This window comes from Aythya fuligula, chromosome 13, assembly GCF_009819795.1.
Source record: "Aythya fuligula isolate bAytFul2 chromosome 13, bAytFul2.pri, whole genome shotgun sequence".
Lineage (NCBI taxonomy): Eukaryota > Metazoa > Chordata > Aves > Anseriformes > Anatidae > Aythya > Aythya fuligula.
The window spans coordinates 4038556-4056757 of NC_045571.1; the positions used below are offsets into that span (position 1 = coordinate 4038556).

The following is an 18202-nucleotide window of genomic DNA, read 5'->3' on the forward strand; positions in this document are numbered from 1 at the left end:
TTTTTATGTGATGTGTCTTGTATTCTATTTCTCTAAAAAAAACATTCAGTCATATGGACCAACTTTAAACAGTTGTGCATCACGTTGTTGGATGGTGCAGACATGTTGGACTTCATTTGAGGTGGTATACCTGTTCAGAGTTTTACGGATTTTCTTCTATTCCCATGTTGATGTATGAAATTAAAACAATGCTTACTTTTTCCCAACATTTTTTCTGCTCTCTAAGCTGAAGATGAAGCTCAAGGAGAAGGGGACAGGTGCGATAGGTGAGCAGAGGATGATTGAGTGCTTCCACAAACCTGTAGCAGATTTAGAGAGCGTTCAGTCCTAGAAATAAACTATTTGGCTTCTACAGCAGCTGAGGCAGTAGCTATATTTGGGACACGGTGATTATTTTGGCCCGTCAGCACACGCATCTTGCCTGACAGGCTGGTGTAACACATTTCTAGACCAGTAGAACAAAGGTGGAAGAAGCAATGCATTAGAAAACAGAAATGCCAAAACTGTGTGTTTGAGGCCATCTCCTCTACCAAGTGAGGCATTAAACAGTTCAGACATAACCAAAAGCTCACATTTTAGAGAACATTTATTATAATAAAAGCAGAAAATGGTATAGTCTGTATTTTAAAATGGACTGTGCAGTTTTGTTAATGTGGCTGGCCACGAAGATTGCTGCTTTTTCTACTTTTGAGAAGATGCTGTGGTGTATTTTGTAGCATTTTGGGACCAGCTAAAATTAAAGCAGTTCTCTGACAAAGTAAGCCCAAAGCAAGTGAATAAATCAAATTGGATTAATCTAGATAATGTATTTTGTTAATCCATGGATTACTGGAAGCTCCTGTTTTAAAACCATACTAGTGTTCAGAGATCCACTTGGTAGTGGTGCCTGATAACCATTCCTCCAGCCTGGCCTTTTACAAAGGAGCTTCCAAAGCGTGTGCCCTTCAGGGGCATGACTGTCTACGGTCCTACAATAAGAAGGAAAACACGCTGAGGTTTGTGTGCTGTGCATGGTGTGGTGCTCATCATCCCACGGCTGATGATGTCTGCATGGCTGGATGTATATGAGCAATCACATGATTGCGGCATGCATTGAAACACGAGTGTAAGAATGCGTTAAACCTTCTGGCAGGTAACGGGATAGCTGTTCATGTTTGGGGATTACGAGACGATGGCTGCCTGGAGGCTTTAGAAGTTTCCTAGTCACAACTGTTGCACTTCTTCCCCATTCTGAGCCTAGTTAAAAGGTGTAAAAGGAAGTGTGACAGGACACTTTTATCGATGGTCTCTATTCCTGACAAATCAAAGTAGGGTTTTTTAGAAGTACTGAAGAAGGTCAATTGTTCTACCTCCTAAATGCTTAGGAACATTCAGAGAAAACCAGGTGTCTGAATTTCATGGGCTTGTTTGGATATGCTGCTCTATCATATTATGCTAGATCTTCTTGTATACAAACTGTGGGAAGAGAAGAATAATTTGTGGTTCTACATGGTTTATTAGCTATGGTTTCTGATAGTGCATTTTAAAAACTAACAGGTCTTTACCCAAAAATCACGTGCTGAATGTGTGCATGTGGTTTTTAAGAGGTTAGAATTTAATCTGCTATGAGAAATTAATTCCCACAAATGATTTGGAAAAGTACTGGCACTTGGTTTCTCCATTGTACCCTGATATTTACTGCTTTCTCGTGTTGAAAAGCTTCAACTATTGAATACAAACTACTACTGAATTGGTTGCACACCATCACTTTGAACTTTATTAATGGGAAAAGAATAACAGCAAAAGAAAGAACAAACTCAGGCTCTTGAGTAAGCAGTCATTTGTTTTCATTTCTTATCATGCTTATTCTCTAATGAATAGAGAATGAGTTTTATTGCACGTTATCTGTATTATTCAAAAGCTGAGATCTTGAGCATTCCTATAAAACGAATTCAAACAGTGTCACGCTGTTCTCAATGAATTGTGCTACTTTTATCATGGAGAAGAATCTGAAAAAAGTGTATACGTAATTCCTATTTCTAGGTCAAGAGCACATACGGTTAAAATATTCTCTTGTCAGTTGGTAAGTATACACATCTTTCAGCCATTTCTCCGTAAAAGTAGGCTAATATCTACTTAAGAAAACTAATTACTACTATTGTGACAGAAATCGGCGATGAGGCTCAACAGCGGTCCTTGGTTTCTCTTGCTCGCTAAGCTCTGAATCTTTATTCCTCCAAGTACATGGGAGCAGCAGTGCCTATTAGAGCCTCCGGGGAAGTGGTCCTCTGGGCAAGGCAGTCTTGAATGTAGGTATGCTAGCTGTGCAGAATGGTTTTTAGAGATGCACACAATATTTATCCACATCTGCATTTTGTTGTTTTCCTGCAACCTGTTTTTTGACAACTTGATAGCATCAAATTTTTCTTTTGGGGTAGTTGTTGGGAGATTCTTACTTTATCTGGCCTTTGTCTGACACTATGGTTTCCTTGCAATGTGCATGTTTTGGTACAAGTTAGGAATTCAAGGCAAATTTATTTTTAACCTGCTTTTTAAATACCTCCTGCCATCTCCCAAGGATATAGATGTATTTACCACTCTAGTGTTGTTTCTGTGTAGTTGTAAATCAATAGTCTGCCATAAAGAAGGCTGAATCCCTTGAAAGTAAGTGTTTTGTCTTATTTTAATCACACAATTGAGATATTGATGCAGAGCTAAGAATAGGTAATGCTTCCAGTTTAATCTGCTGGGTGGCTAAAAATTACGATGGCTTTTGGCATTTTTCTTGGGTGAATTTGTAGGAGTCAGAGTTAACGCTGACTTGTTTTTCCTTCTGAGACTTGGATTAAAAGGCAAGTGATGCTTTGGTCTTTTAGAATGGCAGTATTGACTGCGAGATAGCTTTTGGTACCAAAAGCTATTATTAAGTCTCCTGTTTGGCATTAATAAAAATCAGCAAATACGGGGTGCAGTTCTTGGGTAAAAAGCGAAGTTTTAAAGCAAATTCTAGACCAGTTTGTAGAATTTCGCTGGGATTTACAGGCTTGTACGTCTGAGAGGTCTGTGAGTGCTATTTATTCTATTGCCATTGCCTTTTAGAATAAAATACGTACTAAAGAGAAGTTATGCTTCAGGTGACAAGGCTTCCCTTAAGATTTTTTCCTCATTTTGCACATTGCAATATGAAACGAGGTGAAACTTTTCGTTATTTCCGCAGGGGGAAAGGAAAAAAGCTATGGGAGCTGGTTATCTCTGTCAGAGCTGACTGATTGCCACCCGTCTGTACTTCTGACCCGTATGGGACTTGGTAGGGGTGCACCCTTCTGCGTTGGGCAGGTGGGGAGATGAGTTCACATGGAAGCTGCAGCCAGGGGAGAACTCAGGGCTGACACGAGGCAGCAGCGGGCTCCCTTGGGCGCTGTTTGACACCTCCAGCCTGGATGCCCTCAGCATGGCGCCCGCTGCCCATAGCGCGCTGCCTTCGTGCCCTGCTTGGAGAACAAGATGGGTGCCCCCAGCTGCTGCTGGCGCCCTGTGAGGGCCAGGGGTGGCCCTGGGGGTGCTTGGCCCCCGCTGCTGCCCCCCCTGCGGCCGCGGGCAGGGCCCCAGCCCCGGGCCGCCCCCGCCGCCCCCTGCCGGCCGCCCTCCTCATTGCACCTTGTTTGCAAATGACGTCACGCCCCTCCCCGCATGACGTCAGCCCCCCCCTCCGGTGATGTCAGCCTCCCCTCCGCCAATCAGCGCGGGGAAGCCGGGAGCGTGACGTGAGCGACCCTAGCAACAGCCCCCTCCGCCGCCGCCCAATTGGAAAATCGCTGGGGGCGGCAAGGAGCCAATGGGAGGCGGCGAGAGGGGAAGGCGGCAGGAGGCAGGTCTCCCTCAGCCTCCCTCCGACAAGATGGCGGCGGGGCTGGCGATGGCGGCCCTAACGGCTTTGTCTGCTTCCAGCGCCTGAGCCCGGGCCCGGCCCGGCCCGGCCGCCCCGAGCAGCGGCGGCGGAGACATGACCGCGGAGCCCATGAGGTAACGGCCGCCCGCCCGCCGCCGCCGCGGCGACAAAAACGGCCGCGAGGGGATCGAGGAGGACGAGGGGGGGAGGAGGAGGGAGGGGAGGGGACCCGCGCCCCGCTCCCGCCTCACGCGCGGCCCTCGGCGGCGGCGCCACCGCCCGGCCCGGCCCGGGGCTCGGCGGCTCCTCGGCCCGCCTGGGGCGGGGCTGCGCTCGGCACGGCCCGGCCCGGGGCTGGCGGAGGCCGGGCAGGGGGAGGGGATGGCGGCGGGGGGCCGGGGGAGGGGACGGCGGCGGCGGGGAGCGGCCCCTCAGGCGGCGGGGCGCTGCCTCAGGCGGCCCCCCCCGGCCCCAGGGGCTCCCCCCTCACGGCGCCTGCCCCGCTCCCGGGCTCCCCGCGCCGCCGTTGGCGAGGGGCTGCGCGAAGTCCGGCGGCCGCCCGAGCCCCTGTGGGAGGGAGGCGCCATGTTACAGCGGGACGGAGCGCGCTTTGTGTGCCTGAGGGGGCTCCGCGCCTTGCTGACAGCCGCACGCGTGTGCGGAGCGGCCGGGGAGGCACGGGTTTGTACACAGGGCTGTGCACAGGGGGTGCTGCGCTGCGTGTGGCTGCCGTGTGGTAGCGTTAGGGCGAGCATCACGCAGCCCTGGTACGGAAACTCGGGTAAACTTTCCCCTCCCTGTGTGTTTGTGCATCCTCGCCCGCCTCGGACCTGAGCAGCTCGCAACCACCGTTTCGTTTCAGCCCAAACTTAGGTGCCAAAACAGTAGTGCTGTGCTCTTGGGTACAACTTGGTTTTACAGCCTTACAACTTCAGAGGACATTATATACGTGGACTTCACAGAAAACGTTTACAAGGCGATCGTCATCGTTGCTGGTGTTGATCACATGCTAGGTGCAATTCACAAGCATTACAAATACGCGTTATGTGGTGCACGACTCCCCAGCAGCTAAGTTTGTTCGGCATGTTGTCTTCATTTTGTAAGACAGGCATTGCCCATCTCTCCCTCTCCTTATTACTCCTCTTCTTACCCTGTGTTCTTAAAGTACTTTGACAGCTTAAACCAGTTTTGTGTTGGATCAATTATTTTATGTGTAGACTGAAATACTGGTTGACGGATTTTGCTTCTTTCATCTCCAGGCCTTGAAAAATCAAGGATAGAGCTTGATTTCTCCGTAGCAAAAAGAACTTGCCTAATTACTGACTGCTTTACAGTCGTAATTAGTGTTGCATGTTCTGAAAAACACTCTTCCATTTGGACCTCTCTGCTTTTTACTTTATCATGGCTGTTGTATTTTTTTCCCATTTTCCCATATTCTGTTTTGTCTTCCTTCTTTATCAACTTCTTGTTCCTGGTCTACATCATGAATGTGTTGTACTTAACTCTTTCCGTGCTCTTAGATTGTCATTGGCACAAGAACTGGCATGAATGCTAAGAGGCTGCTTTATTTTATGCTTCAGTGGAATTAAGAGGATACAGAAGCTCGTACCTTTTCCACTCAATTTTTCAGATGACCTGCAGACAGAAAGGTAAATGGGATCGTTGCAGTGTTTCATTTGTAAACTCAAAGATCAAAAAGTACGTACGAGGTCAATTTGAGATTGAATCTGTCCCACATAGTAAATGGGCCTTGACAAACTACTCCGTAGTAGTCTGGCATCATATTTTTTGGTGCTCCAGAGTTTTTTTTTCTGTTCATGAACTCAGTTCTCAGTCCAAATGTTTTTGGTAATCCTTATCCCACATGGAGCTCATCTTGAAGAGTGTAAAAACAGTTCTGTGTTAGGAAGTAGGCATGATTTTGTCGGATGCCATAGGGTTTGTGAGCCGATGAACACATTGCAAGGGCTTTCTTATTTATGTCAATTCAAGTTCTAATAATACTGGACTTGGAGAGAATGAGAGGGAAAAGAAAAGCACCACGAAGGAGTCCTTTATATGGTAATATCTTGATGGAGAAGCAAAGGTGTTCTTCCTGCCTTTTGTTCACACGCAGACACACACGGATGCACAGACAGACTTCTTTGCTCCCATTTTTAGCAAGGCCTCGCACACGCGCACACACTTTGCTCCCATTTCCAGCGAGACCTGTTGGCCTGGCAGCTGCTGCGTCGGTGTCGACCTGCACGGTGTCCCTGCGTGTTCGTTTCAGCTTCTGTTTAAGAAGTGTGCAGAAACACAGCTAGGGGATTGTTGGTGGAATTGTTTAGAGGATGCGCAGGCAGTAGAGTTTTTGAAAATCTCCCATTACTTCTGGAAGACTTTTCCTGTTTAAAAGTAAAGTAATTGTTCTCTACTAGTTCACTGATTCTGGAGCATTCGAGTTACAACATAGGAAATAACCTTATTTAATTATAAGAACCTAGGAATCTTCTGCATCCAAATGAGAAGTTTGGAATGCTGAAAAACACGATGAGAATTGGAGTAACTGACTAAGAAACATAAAAATTCCTGCTTCTGTAAATGTTGATGAAGATATTTGGACCACAGTTGTATATGAAACTTGATTTTATTTTATTTTTTTAAGAGTGGAGGAATTTTTGTCATAGTAACCTGACCTGTTCCTACCATTTTGGAGATCATGCTGTATAAGCACAACAATAGAAAAAGAAGAAATTTTGGATCTTACTCTCGCTTGGACTGTCGAGGAGGCAGCGTAGTGATACCAAGTAATAAGCTGGTAAAATAAACTTCATGGCAACTTTTTTTATGCATTGGGCTTTCCAACTTGCAGCTTTTAAGTTTTTGGGTCACTTGAATGTCTTTGTCCCAAGTGCCTGTCACTACAGGTTGTATGAGGCGTGCTGCTGAATGCCACAGTAATCTAACAGGAAGTAAGTCCGGAGTAATCGTCCTCCTTCTCTGAAGGTGCATGGAAGCTAGCAGTCTTCCACACAGCCCTGTGAAATGGGCGTAAGCAGATCCGTTGCTCTTCAAGAATCAAAACATTAGGCTGGCTGTCATCTTCTCTCCGAGATGCCCGTGAGCCAATGCGTTCACACTGCTGAAGTGAAATTGAAATCCCTCTGAAGGAGAATCCTCCTGCAGGGGCCGTGTTGTTTCTGTTTCAGCGTAGCTCCATCTCGTAGGGTTTTGTGAACTTTATCTTGTGGTCTCTGTAGGGGTTGACTGAAGGTACCTTAATTCTTTGTGGAATAATTTGCCGTGGTACAGGGATACCTTGACACTGTTGTAACATGAAATTCCCATTTTCATTACAGACGAGGATAAGATTCCACGTGCACTCGCGGCCTCTGCCAGAAGGGAGGAAGAGCTGGTGCTTTTGGCTTGCGTGTAACCCGCCAAAAAGAAAATGTCAAAACATAAAATAATACAAACGTGTTATGTTCTCCAGAAAAAAAAAAAGCCTGTGACAAATGCTGGGATCACTAGATATGCCTTGTATGAACAGGGAAGCCTAGGGATAGTGCTGAACCTCAGGAAATCATGTTTCGTATCACTGGAGTTGGTGCCCATAGGTGGTGTGGAAGTACGAGTTGGTTCATGGATAGGTCACTGCACCTTGTTCTGGTGGTGAGTCAGGAGGGAAAAGATGAAATTGACAAAAAGTCAGTGGCGAATGTCATAGAAGGTTTTATATTGACTTCCAGAGATGGTAGGTAAAGCTCTCTAATTTACTAAAGAGAGAGTACTAAGCTGTCATGATTAGTTATAACAACTAGCCCCAGGCAGTTGTCGTGCAAGATGGATGACGGATTGATGGATGTTGTTTTTTAATTATTATTTTTAAAGAAAAGGAGTGAAACTGAAAATCAAGACCTTGATTTCCCCGGTTGTTGCCAGGTGTCAACTTCAGTGCAGTTTAGGCAGTTCATTTGTCTGAAAGCTGCACAGTTGTAGGAATTTGTCTCAACACACCCAGCAGTAGAAGTCTTGTTGGGTGGATAAAATCGGTCATGTAAAGCGAAACAAAAACTTTGGCAATAAATTTGGCATTGTTAGTGGGGCAAACTGAGATGACTGTTACCTTGGAAAATGAAAAGCTTGCATTTCAGGAAGATGATAACCCTTAAAACCTGATAACAAACCCGATGGGGAGTATCTGGAAGACTTTAAGGAACATGCTTTACTTCTTATAGTTTGTAATGAATAAGGTCTCGTTGAGAGTCTTTGACAAATTCCAGAAAATGGAAGACAACTGAAACAAAGGAGAAGGCAATTCTAGAATTAGAGGGACGTGATGTCATGGGATGGAGCCCTTCTTCTCCTTTAAATGAAACATACTTCTACTTTTTAAGCAGTATTTTTTCTTGTAGGTTAAATATATGCTAGCTTCAGCTTCCTTTCCTGAATTAATGTATGAAGGTACTCAGTTTGCCATGATTTTTGTCTCATAAAGATGAAAACACAGTATTTAGGTTTTCAAAGGGTTGACTTCAGTCAGTGGTTTTAAGTTGGCAGACTGTTTTGCCATGGAAGTTAGAGACTTCCATATAGCAGTCAAGCCCACTAACAAAGGAGGTGTGTGTGTGTATTTAAAAAAAACAAACTGCACTTCTCACTGAAGCGTGGTAACTCAGCCAAATCATGTTAGGGTTGTTTGGGTACCGTCTAAAGAAAAAGAAATTGTGTAATTTTCCTTGAATGTGATAAAGGGTCTCTTAGTGACTTCGAACCATTCCCCTTGTGTGTCTGGAGAGAACTAATTCTGTTTACTTGTCTGAGCCTGTTGTGCTGTGCTGACACTCCAGAGTTATTTCATCCACATCATCAAGTGTCTTGAACTCTGCTAGGTATCACTTGATTAAGCCCCTGTGGATCAGAGTCAGTTCTAACCCAAATAAGAGGGAACCTGCGTTAATGAAGCCTTCAGAACAGAAGCTGTGTGTTCAGTGACGTGCTGGTGGCCGCCTCTCCTCTCAGTCAGAGCTGCAGTGTGCAGCTATCTCCGGGCTGTGTTCAATCCAGTAAGTGCAGCGTGGCACGGGTCTGTCTGACCGCTGGGGAACTCGTTTGCTGTGAGAAAGGCCAAACGATGGAATTGGTTATCGAGAGGTTGTGCAGTTTCCACCTGGAGGTGTCCAGAGCCCGGCTGGACGTGTTTGTGGGCAGCCTGCTGGCGGGGCGTGGGGCTAGCAGATCTCCAGAGCTCCCTCCCAGCCTAGAGGTTGCTGTGCTCCTTTGTCTCCCTTACCTGAGCAGCTCCAGCCTAGCACGGCAGCTCAAGTTCACGTACTGCTGCCACTGAAGTTCATAAATCTCAGTTGCCTGCGCTTGCAGAGACGTTTGTACAATGAGCGGTGATTAGGGAAATGAATTCAGCAGAAGGAACAGCTACTTCTAATCTGGATTGGTTTCAGCACGTGGATCACCCCGATTGTTGTGCTGCAGTGGAGGGGGAAGGAGAGAAGTGAGCGTGGCACCAGGCGTTTGTGGGCAGGCGCTGAGGGTTTGTGTCCTTGGGCAGTGGGGCTGGGTCATGTCAGCCCGAACACACAGCGAGAACCCTGGCTGTGAAGCTGCACTCGTTTTGGTGTGGCTGGTGTATCGATACAAGTGTTTTGCAAAATAGTCATCTGATTTAAGCTATGCTGTATCATTTTGCTTTGCTCTTGGAAAACCATTGCTGAGTTTAAAAACAACACCACAAAACCCAATAAAAGCTAATAGTGCTTTATGGCCCTGCCCTTGTAAAACACATGCTTGTGTTCAAGTGATATAAGAGGCTGTTTTATTTTCTGGTTATGTATTTTCTCTGAGAGAAGTAGGCTTTTTTTTTTTTTATGGCACTTCAGGTGTGTTCACTCCTTTTCTGATTAGGGAGCAGCTTCTTTTGTAGATTTTTATCATCTTTCTCCTTCTCCAGCAGTTTTGAGCCATTTCATTCCTGTGTATTCAGCCACAATGGTGATGCGCTTTTGTTTGAAACTGCTGTACAGCCTCTGCCCTTGTAACTGAAATCATGGTGTTGGGGCAAGTCTAACACCTCTCCTTTCCTTCAGGAAAATCTTTTCTGAAGGTCTGCAGGTGACAGAATGGTGGCCTGATTACATTCAGAATTAGGCAGTAGGACAGCAAATGACACTTTTTAGGGGGGGAAAGGGATACCTCCTAACAGTTTAGGATCTGGATGTTCAATTAAATGCATCGATTTCAGCTTTCTTTATGGTAAAGCAGATATTTTTAAAGGTGACCCTGTTAGTAATGCTTTAGAATTAGGAAAGGTTAGGAAAAATGGTTTCTGGTCTCCTTGAGAGCCTTAGATGCATCTCCACTAGCATTTGACATCAGAGGTGCCTTCAGTTGCGTTGGGACAGCAGCACCAAACCTTACTGTGTCCTAACATGCAGTCTGTTTTGCCTTTTCTCTTGCCATTGTCTTAATTAAAACATGCAGACTTCTGCTGTGGGTTGTGTAGTTGTCCTTCACAGACGGTACTGTTTGAAGGAGAGGATGCTAGTCTGCAGTTCAGGGGTTTGAAGGAACATCTGGTTTTAATTTTCTGTATTTTTTAAGGATTGTTTAGTTTTGTCCGCTTAATAGTTGTTGCTCTGCAGCATTTCCTTTCAGCTTCCAAAGTGAAAAGTAATTGGGTTTTCACTTGAAGCAACTGTAAAGATGGATTAAAAAACTTGTGCCCTTGAACTACTTTTAGGGTGTAAACAAAGATTTCAGACGAGTGCTGAGTTTAAGGCAGTTGAGAACTCTCAAAGGAAAAAATCTGCAAGACGTATTTGTAAACAAACTGAGATGGATACAAAGCTGGGAAGGCTCCTGGACCGCTGACTGCCAGAGCCATTTGAAATTCAGATGAGCAGCACTTAGGCTAAAAGTTGGTGGGATGCTGTGGAAGAATGGGGAATTCGTTTGTTGAAAGGAAAATATTTTTAAAATGTTCTTCTGGATCTTGACGGTAGATGGGGCATTCCCCACCTCTGCTTTCAGGGTGCCTGAGGAGAGCAGGCAGAAAACGAATGCACTAACAAGTTGTGTGATGGGGTAAGCGCAGGGGGACGGCGGGTGACAGCCACGTGGAATCGGGTGTGTGTCTTGGTTAGCTTAACGAGGATACCACACTTCCACCTCTTCCCCATGCCCCCACCTCCTTGTTCTTCTCTGCTCTTCGGCTCATTTGGAGCATCATTCAGCCTCCTGCATGGTTTGCCTGATGCAGACTTTGTTCTCCCACTGAGGGCCAGGCCTGTGCTGGTTAAGCATCCAGCACCCGCTCGGAGCTTAGGTAAGAAAGTGTGCTCTTGCACGGTAACTTCTCAAGGTCACAAATCCGGTTCATGGCCAAACCAATAATAGTAGGACACCTCTCCTTTCGTTCCTGTTCTAATTAGGCTGAGCAGTGTTGAAATAGCTCTAGAGTGGTGGTGAAGCTGTTTCTTTATGTGTGAGCCTGGAAGCTCGAGGAAATAGCGTAGGCACAGTTGATTCACGGTAGAGGGAGACTGCTCCCCTTAGTGCTCCTGAGCTGCTTTGAAGTTTTTAGGCTCCTCTGTATTTTTTTAGTACCCATTTTAACTGTTGGGATGAATCTATGGTGTCAATTTATGATAATAGATTACAAGGAATAAGGATTTTGTGCGAAAGCATTGCCCTAAATCACAATTTCTTTGTGTAGAAGTATATTAAGTGTAAGGCCTTTACTTAAATTTGACCTATTACTGCTAATACAGGCTTATGGTACAAAATGCTGAATAATCTAGAGGAAAAGCAAGCTGAGGAGGCTTCTTAGTATTAGTTCGTAGATTTTTTGGTGTGTCAGCACGAATGTTTTTGCTCGGAAAACAATACTTGTAGGCTAGTTAGGATAAGAGACAATAGCTGGCTGCTGATCATGTTCCAAGTTGGTCATGAAGATGCACGCACAGTGTTCCGAGTGTTTTATGTTGAGAAAAATAGTATAACTTGGCTACAGTTCTCATTTTCTAAGATGTTATTACCAAAACAAGTTATTTATAAACTAAAAGAGCACATGCTTTATAAACTATATTCCACGTTTTTTTTTTTTATTAGTGCCAAGGACTAACTTTGTGTTGCCTTTCTTTATATGCATTAATTCTTCACCTAGAAAGAAAATAAAATTTCTTTACATGCTTCTACTGTCAAATAATCCTGAGCAACTCTTCCATTTTTTAAAACTTCCTGTGGACAAATCACCATTTAAGCTCCTTTCTGAAGAGCATGCAGTCTCTGAAAGCTGAAGTGTGCGTACCACTGTCATCTTCTGCAGTGTTTTCCAGGTGTGCCCTCCATCTGTGACAAGAAGGGAAGCACAGGTCCCAGGGCTGGCAGTTGCATAGCAGCATCAATCTGGTAGTAAGAGCCGAAGACTTTTAGACAGACGGAGAGACCAATTTTAAGATGCACTTAAGAATAACCCAGGCTTTGGTACTGTCTTCCAGAGTTGCTTGAGCGATTGATGGCATATGGTCCAAAATTACAATCTCAAAAGAAAACCGTCCTCATTCACAAAAATCTTCTCATGACAAAATGCAATTTTGTTTTGAGTCCTTCAGAAAATCATTTTAAATGATTTTTTTTTAAAGATGGATGCCTAATGCTGTTGCACAAACAGTTACTTTTCACTGTTTTAAGTAGTTACTTGAATTAATATGATGATGCCCTCTACATGTTGCTCAAGGGATCTCTCACCTGCATGCTTATTTTTTATGAAATGGGTGATTTTCCGTAGCAGTAGGAGTTAATTTGAGAGTCAGGAGTTAATAAATTTATTGATGGGTTCAGAAAACAGTAGAGATGCTAAAGGTGAGAGGATTGAGTTTCTGATAAATATTCAAAAGATCCCACAAACTGTAGAACGGCGACAGAAAATCTTATTTCCTCGTACTATCAGAAGACTGTTTTGGAAATAATGAGGAGATTAGAAAACAGTGAAGAGAAGCCTCTGTCCTTTAACTGGGTTAACTTGTGAAGCAGATAGTGCAGCTCAGCAGTTTGGGAAGCCGTATCTAATAGCAGATAAGGGATGATGACTCAGACATATCGGCTGGCAGATTTCGGAGAATTGATAGCGGCTGGGAGGGAAGTAGAGCCAAGCAGCCGAGAGTGGTGACTTCTGATAGCGGTGGTCTGGGGGCTGGCTGCCCTTGGCCCTGCTCTGGGACTTGCTGTTAGAAAAACAGACTTGTCTCGGGAGGTTGTAGAAGCTGTGGGTGGAAAAAAAGTCTGAAATAAGCACCATGAAATGTGAGGGAATAAAGTGCTCATCATGAGGAAACATAGGGGAAAAGTGGGGCCTTTTTACTACAAATAATTTACTACAAATACTACTTTTACTTTCTACTGAGTAGAGATACATGGCTACTGGTTCCTGGTATCTGAAACTGCCTTGTGAGCATTCCCAGGGTAGTACACTGTATAAATTAATTACAAATACTGGTACACAAAGATCATGGCATGATCTGATCGTGCCTGGTTGGTTTTCAGCAGAACTAATATAGGATACAGTGTGTGTGTGTAAATGTGTGAGGTTGATTTATTATAAGGTTTGTGTAAGCATGTAGATTTGTCACACTTAGTGTACCTGTTATTTACATTGTAGATTAAAAAAAAAAAAAAAAAGCTGTTATTTGTAGAGTTTTATATCCCCGGAGATTATTACTTTTTAAATAATGAAGTCAACATTTTATTTTTTTTTTACCTGTTCAGCTTCGTACTGCCTTAGATTCTCCTTACAAAGTAGAATCTTAAATTAGTTTTTCCACTATGTTCATGTCACAGTAGCATTGCAACTCAGATTTCCTTGAATTTTTTAAGTCACTTTTGTCTAGCTTAAAACAGTTTAAAATATATTTCTTGTTTCTGTTAACACGTCCTTAGTACTTTGTCAAAAAGGCTGCACCTATGTGTTTGTGTGGTGTTGTTTTTTTTAAACACAATGTTTAATAAAACTACGTCTTTTTTAAATTTTCTTTGATATTCCCCTTGTGGAACCAAATGTTTGGGTGATAATTGTGTTTCTCCTGTAGGTATGTATTAATCGGGACTTCCCTTTTCTTCTTTCAGGCTTGCTGACTAACGTAAGATCTGTAGCTAACTTCAAGTTCTACTTGTGTTTTGACAGTGAAAGCAAGTTGAATACATTGGTGCAGAAACTCCATGACTTCTTGGCTCACTCATCGGAAGAATCTGAGGACGCAAATTCTCCTCCAGCGTTATCTAAAAACAAAACCATAGGTAAAAAGACACTTTTGTTTTCAGTTTGAACATACACATGATTCTGAAGTCAAAGAGCTTTGTGTTGTGATTTCATTATATCACACTTTGCTGGGGCAATTATGCCAAGTCCTAATGTGATTTAATGAAGTGGCGACATCTTGATAAATACGTCTAGCCTTTGATGCAATATTTCTTTCAGTTATGAATGTTTTCTCACTGTGAATAGAGCTGATACTGGTGGTGTATTCTACCTTCTGTGAAACCTGAGAAAGCAAACATGCATGTGTTTGCTGTGGTAGGGATTCCATGGTCAGTTTTCCTCAAGGTTTAAGGGCAGTATTTTATTTCTTCTGCTTAAGTAAAGCTTTTGCCATCCATCTAGTTGAGGAAGAAGTTCTTAAGGTTATGCTTCTGTAATTACTTAAAAACTACTTTTACATTTAGTCTGGAAGCATTAGAAAACAAACAAACAAAACCAACAGAGTGCTGTAGTATGTCAGATTTGGTGTTAGAAATTTTTACTTCTAGTTGGAAATCAGTAACAAATTGTAAACGTTTTATTTTAGTTACAGTCATTAAAAAAAAAAAAGTGAAACTATTTCATAACAGTACCAAGTACAGTTTGTTTCCAAATTTAAGTGGGACTGGGTACAGGTATACACCTTTTCAGACTCTGCTGTTCCATGAGCTAAAAATTGTGCTGAAATGATAGGGTACAGGAGAATGCGAGTGTGTTGGCCGTGCTGTGGAGTTTATTTTCAAACTGTTGTCACAAGTAATAAACCCGTGTGTGCGGCTTTTCATTCAGTGTTTCATCTTGAGAGTCTACTGCCATGTGGTGCTATCTGCCTTGTGTCAACGTCCGATTAAATGTTAACACTGGAGAAAGTATCCCACGAATAACTTCTTAAACAGAATAATAAATTAAACTGGCGGAGATGTACATATTTCCAAGTGAGATTTAGCTGTGGAGCATACTGTTTTGAAAGAAATCTTCTGCTTTTATCCACTGTGGTTATGAAGTAAAATTTGGATACTTGCCTCAGAATACACATTTACTTTGAGACAGAGGTACGCTGACTAATTAAAAGCAGACATGCTTCAGTGTTGTTTTTGAGATTTTATTCTTTAAAAAGAGAACATATTAAAGTTGAAAAGTCAAGAATTAAATATTAGGAAATGCCAGAATTAACTGTGCAAAGTTACTTCCCCTCCCAGCTTTCTGTGCGTAATTTTAATGTCTCTAGGAACTACACTATATATATATATATATATGTTTTACCACAGAATGCCTATCCCGTGTAAATACTGGACAAGACTGGGGCCAGATCAGTTGTTTATAGTCAGGGATCTCATAGTGTTCCAGAATTTGGAGGATATATGACTTATTAACTGGGGTGTTGTAAGGAGAGAGGTGATGATAAAGATGAAGATGGTTAGCTGTGGCTCGAGGAAGCTGGAGCACGTCCTTGCCACGCACACAGGTCAATTGAACACAGCTCAATTGAAATATGAAACGGTTGCTCGTTGAGCACTTGATCTTGTGCACTGCTGTGGAGTTAACTGTACTGTGATGCTTAGGTTGTAGGAGCGATAAGTGAAATTACACTGATAAGACCCTGATTCTGGCTTTTCTTAATTTTTGAGCACTTGATTTTACAGCCTTAATAATGTTTCTTTATCCTCTCTGCATTCGAATCGGATGTCTCCCTCTACATTGCGTGGGTGCCAGCAGGAGGATCACTGAGAGCGTAGGAGAGACTGACTTCCTGCTCTTGTTTCAAGTGACCGGCCCTGGAGCAGCAGTCACAGGGGAAATCCTGTGCTCCCCTAGCCCTGGAGTGGATGGAGCATGTGCAGTTTGGTCAGCGCTAGGAGCTGGGAGGGGATGCAGCATGCTCGGTCATAATGCGGGGATGGCGCATGTAGAAGCTGAGATGAGGGAGCATGTTCAGTTGCTTTCGGGAACAGCGCATGGGCAGCCAGAAGGCAGAATCCGCAGGCTTTATCTACCAGAATCGAAGAAACCTGTACTAAGCATATACAAACTGGGTTATCTTCAACAGATTTAGTACTTGGGCAAAACTGGTCAAAAGTAGAAGTGAGGCAGGGTCCCATCTCCAAAGGAAATGGAACCCTTCTGCCAGATTTCAGGTTCTCCCCTCAAAATGGGGGAAAGCCACTACTATTCCGTACAGGAGATTTTATGTATTGAAAGGGGGTGGGGGCAGAAGCTTTGTTTATCTGTTTTGATTCCCCTCTCCAGCTTTGCATGCAGAAATGGCCGGATAATTTAGGCTAAATTGTTTGGGTACATTTTAGCCAAAGTCAAATACTCAGCATGCAATTTTCTATTTATTTATTTAATATAAAATACTATAGTTTTAGTTTTCCCCCAAGAGTAAAGGATCAGGAAATAGTAAGTTGCAATACCAGCAGTCTCATTCTATTATCACAAAAGGTAACGATACTCATCCTTTTAATACACTATCACTATATTTGCATGTTTTTTAGTAGTGCATCTATTAAAATAGTGCTATTGCTATGTTTTTGAGCAACTGTGTATGAGTATCGTTAAATCACTGAACTCCCCTCCATCACCAGGACGGGTGCATGGAACAGGTAGTCATAAGTTACCTGTCTTTAGGTTTTATATTCCACAGGTACTAAGATCAAGAAATGAGAATTCTCTATCATACACTGATTTTTGTGTGCAGTTCCATGATCCTAGAGTTAAAATGGTGTTTTTAATGTCAAAACATGTAAGAAAAATACTTAGAGTTTTTTTTTTTTAAATACACTGACTCTATTATCCTTGCATATACAGCTGCACTCTCATTTCTTCAGCAATGGGAAGGCTCTCTTTCAGCCCAGCAGCAACTTAAAAAACTGAAAGTAATTCTGTATGGTTTCTGTGAGATTTATGCCATGCAGTCAGCTGTGTTTTGCTGTTGTGCAAAGTTCTGTGAAAGTTACACAGTCATCTGTATTTACACCGATGAAATATAAACAATGCTATGAGATGCAATGTGAAGAACTGCTAATATTTCTTGCGTTTCAGTGGATTTCTTTCCTTTATCTCTGTAGGTAAAAGTAGAGAACCTGAGAGTAGTCCAACATCAATGGAGAACAACAGAGAAGAGGTAGGAATAAAAATGGTTTTGAATTTCAGTTGTATGACTAGTACAGAATGAATGGTGTGGGTGTGTAGGGAACAGAGTTCACTTGGTTGCTGTTTACAATAAATGCTTAAAGAACCGTTGTCAGAATCGTATGCAGAAAACATTCTGTCTGCTGAATAGAAACTTTAGTTGTAAAATATTATAGAATGGGTTCAAAAGTAAATTTAAAATTCTGAATGATGATGTGATTTAGGCATATGCAAGCCATCTTGCTTCTCCCTCATCCCCTTCTTTAAATTATTGAAATACACAGGTTTACTTGGATGATTTCTCTGTTTTTTTCTGATGTACAATAATTCCTGGGTAAAATGTCTCTAATGCACTTCAGAGAGTTAACTTATGCTTACCTAAAGTGTGCAACTGCATTTTTGCTAGGAAACACAGTGTTGTTAATTTATTCAGACTGAGTGTATTGCAAAGTGACTTCTTTTTAAAGAAATACAGTTATTATTTTTCTCCTTAATTCTGTTCTTTGATTTGCTTGTAAACAGGCTCCTATTTAATTTTTGCTTAAAAGAATTGGTCTCCCTTGTTTACACTCGCACCATATTACTGAGATAACAATAGATGCTCACAGAGCTGTGTAAGCTACTGCAGCACTGAGGTGCTGTGAGGAATCCCAGTGACTTTTATAAAAAGTGAAAGCGTGCAGCAGTACAGAGACAGAGAGGTGTGTGTGCTCAGTGTTGTTTTACACTGTGAGGTGAGTTAGACCATTCTTCTGTGCACTAATCGCGGAAGAGTTACCGTTGCGGCGAAGATGCACAGACTCAGAGGCCCCAGACCTGTTTGTGATTCCGAATGGTCATTGATCTGACCTGTTCTTTTCCCTGCTCCAGAAAGCTGAGAACTTACAGCACATTGGTGGGAGCTGACAATT

General features: G+C 43.1%; 1 protein-coding gene across 4 annotated transcripts in view; it reads left to right on the plus strand.

Annotated features, from left to right (window-relative positions):
- The first annotated feature begins 3828 nt into the window (after positions 1 to 3828).
- Positions 3829 to 18202, plus strand: part of ATRX (ATRX chromatin remodeler) — an 85091-nt gene continuing 70717 nt past the window's right edge. For 2 of the 4 annotated variants that reach the window (XM_032196114.1, XM_032196117.1), the window contains exons 1-3: positions 3829 to 4002; positions 14046 to 14158; positions 17228 to 17283. In XM_032196114.1, the coding sequence (XP_032052005.1) occupies positions 3983 to 4002; positions 14046 to 14158; positions 17228 to 17283 (189 nt within the window). In that variant the 5' untranslated portion in view covers positions 3829 to 3982. Of the gene's footprint in view, positions 4003 to 14045; positions 14159 to 15872; positions 16005 to 17227; positions 17284 to 18202 lie in introns of those variants that run through there. The other 2 variants (XM_032196115.1, XM_032196116.1) reach the window with 2 other exon arrangements.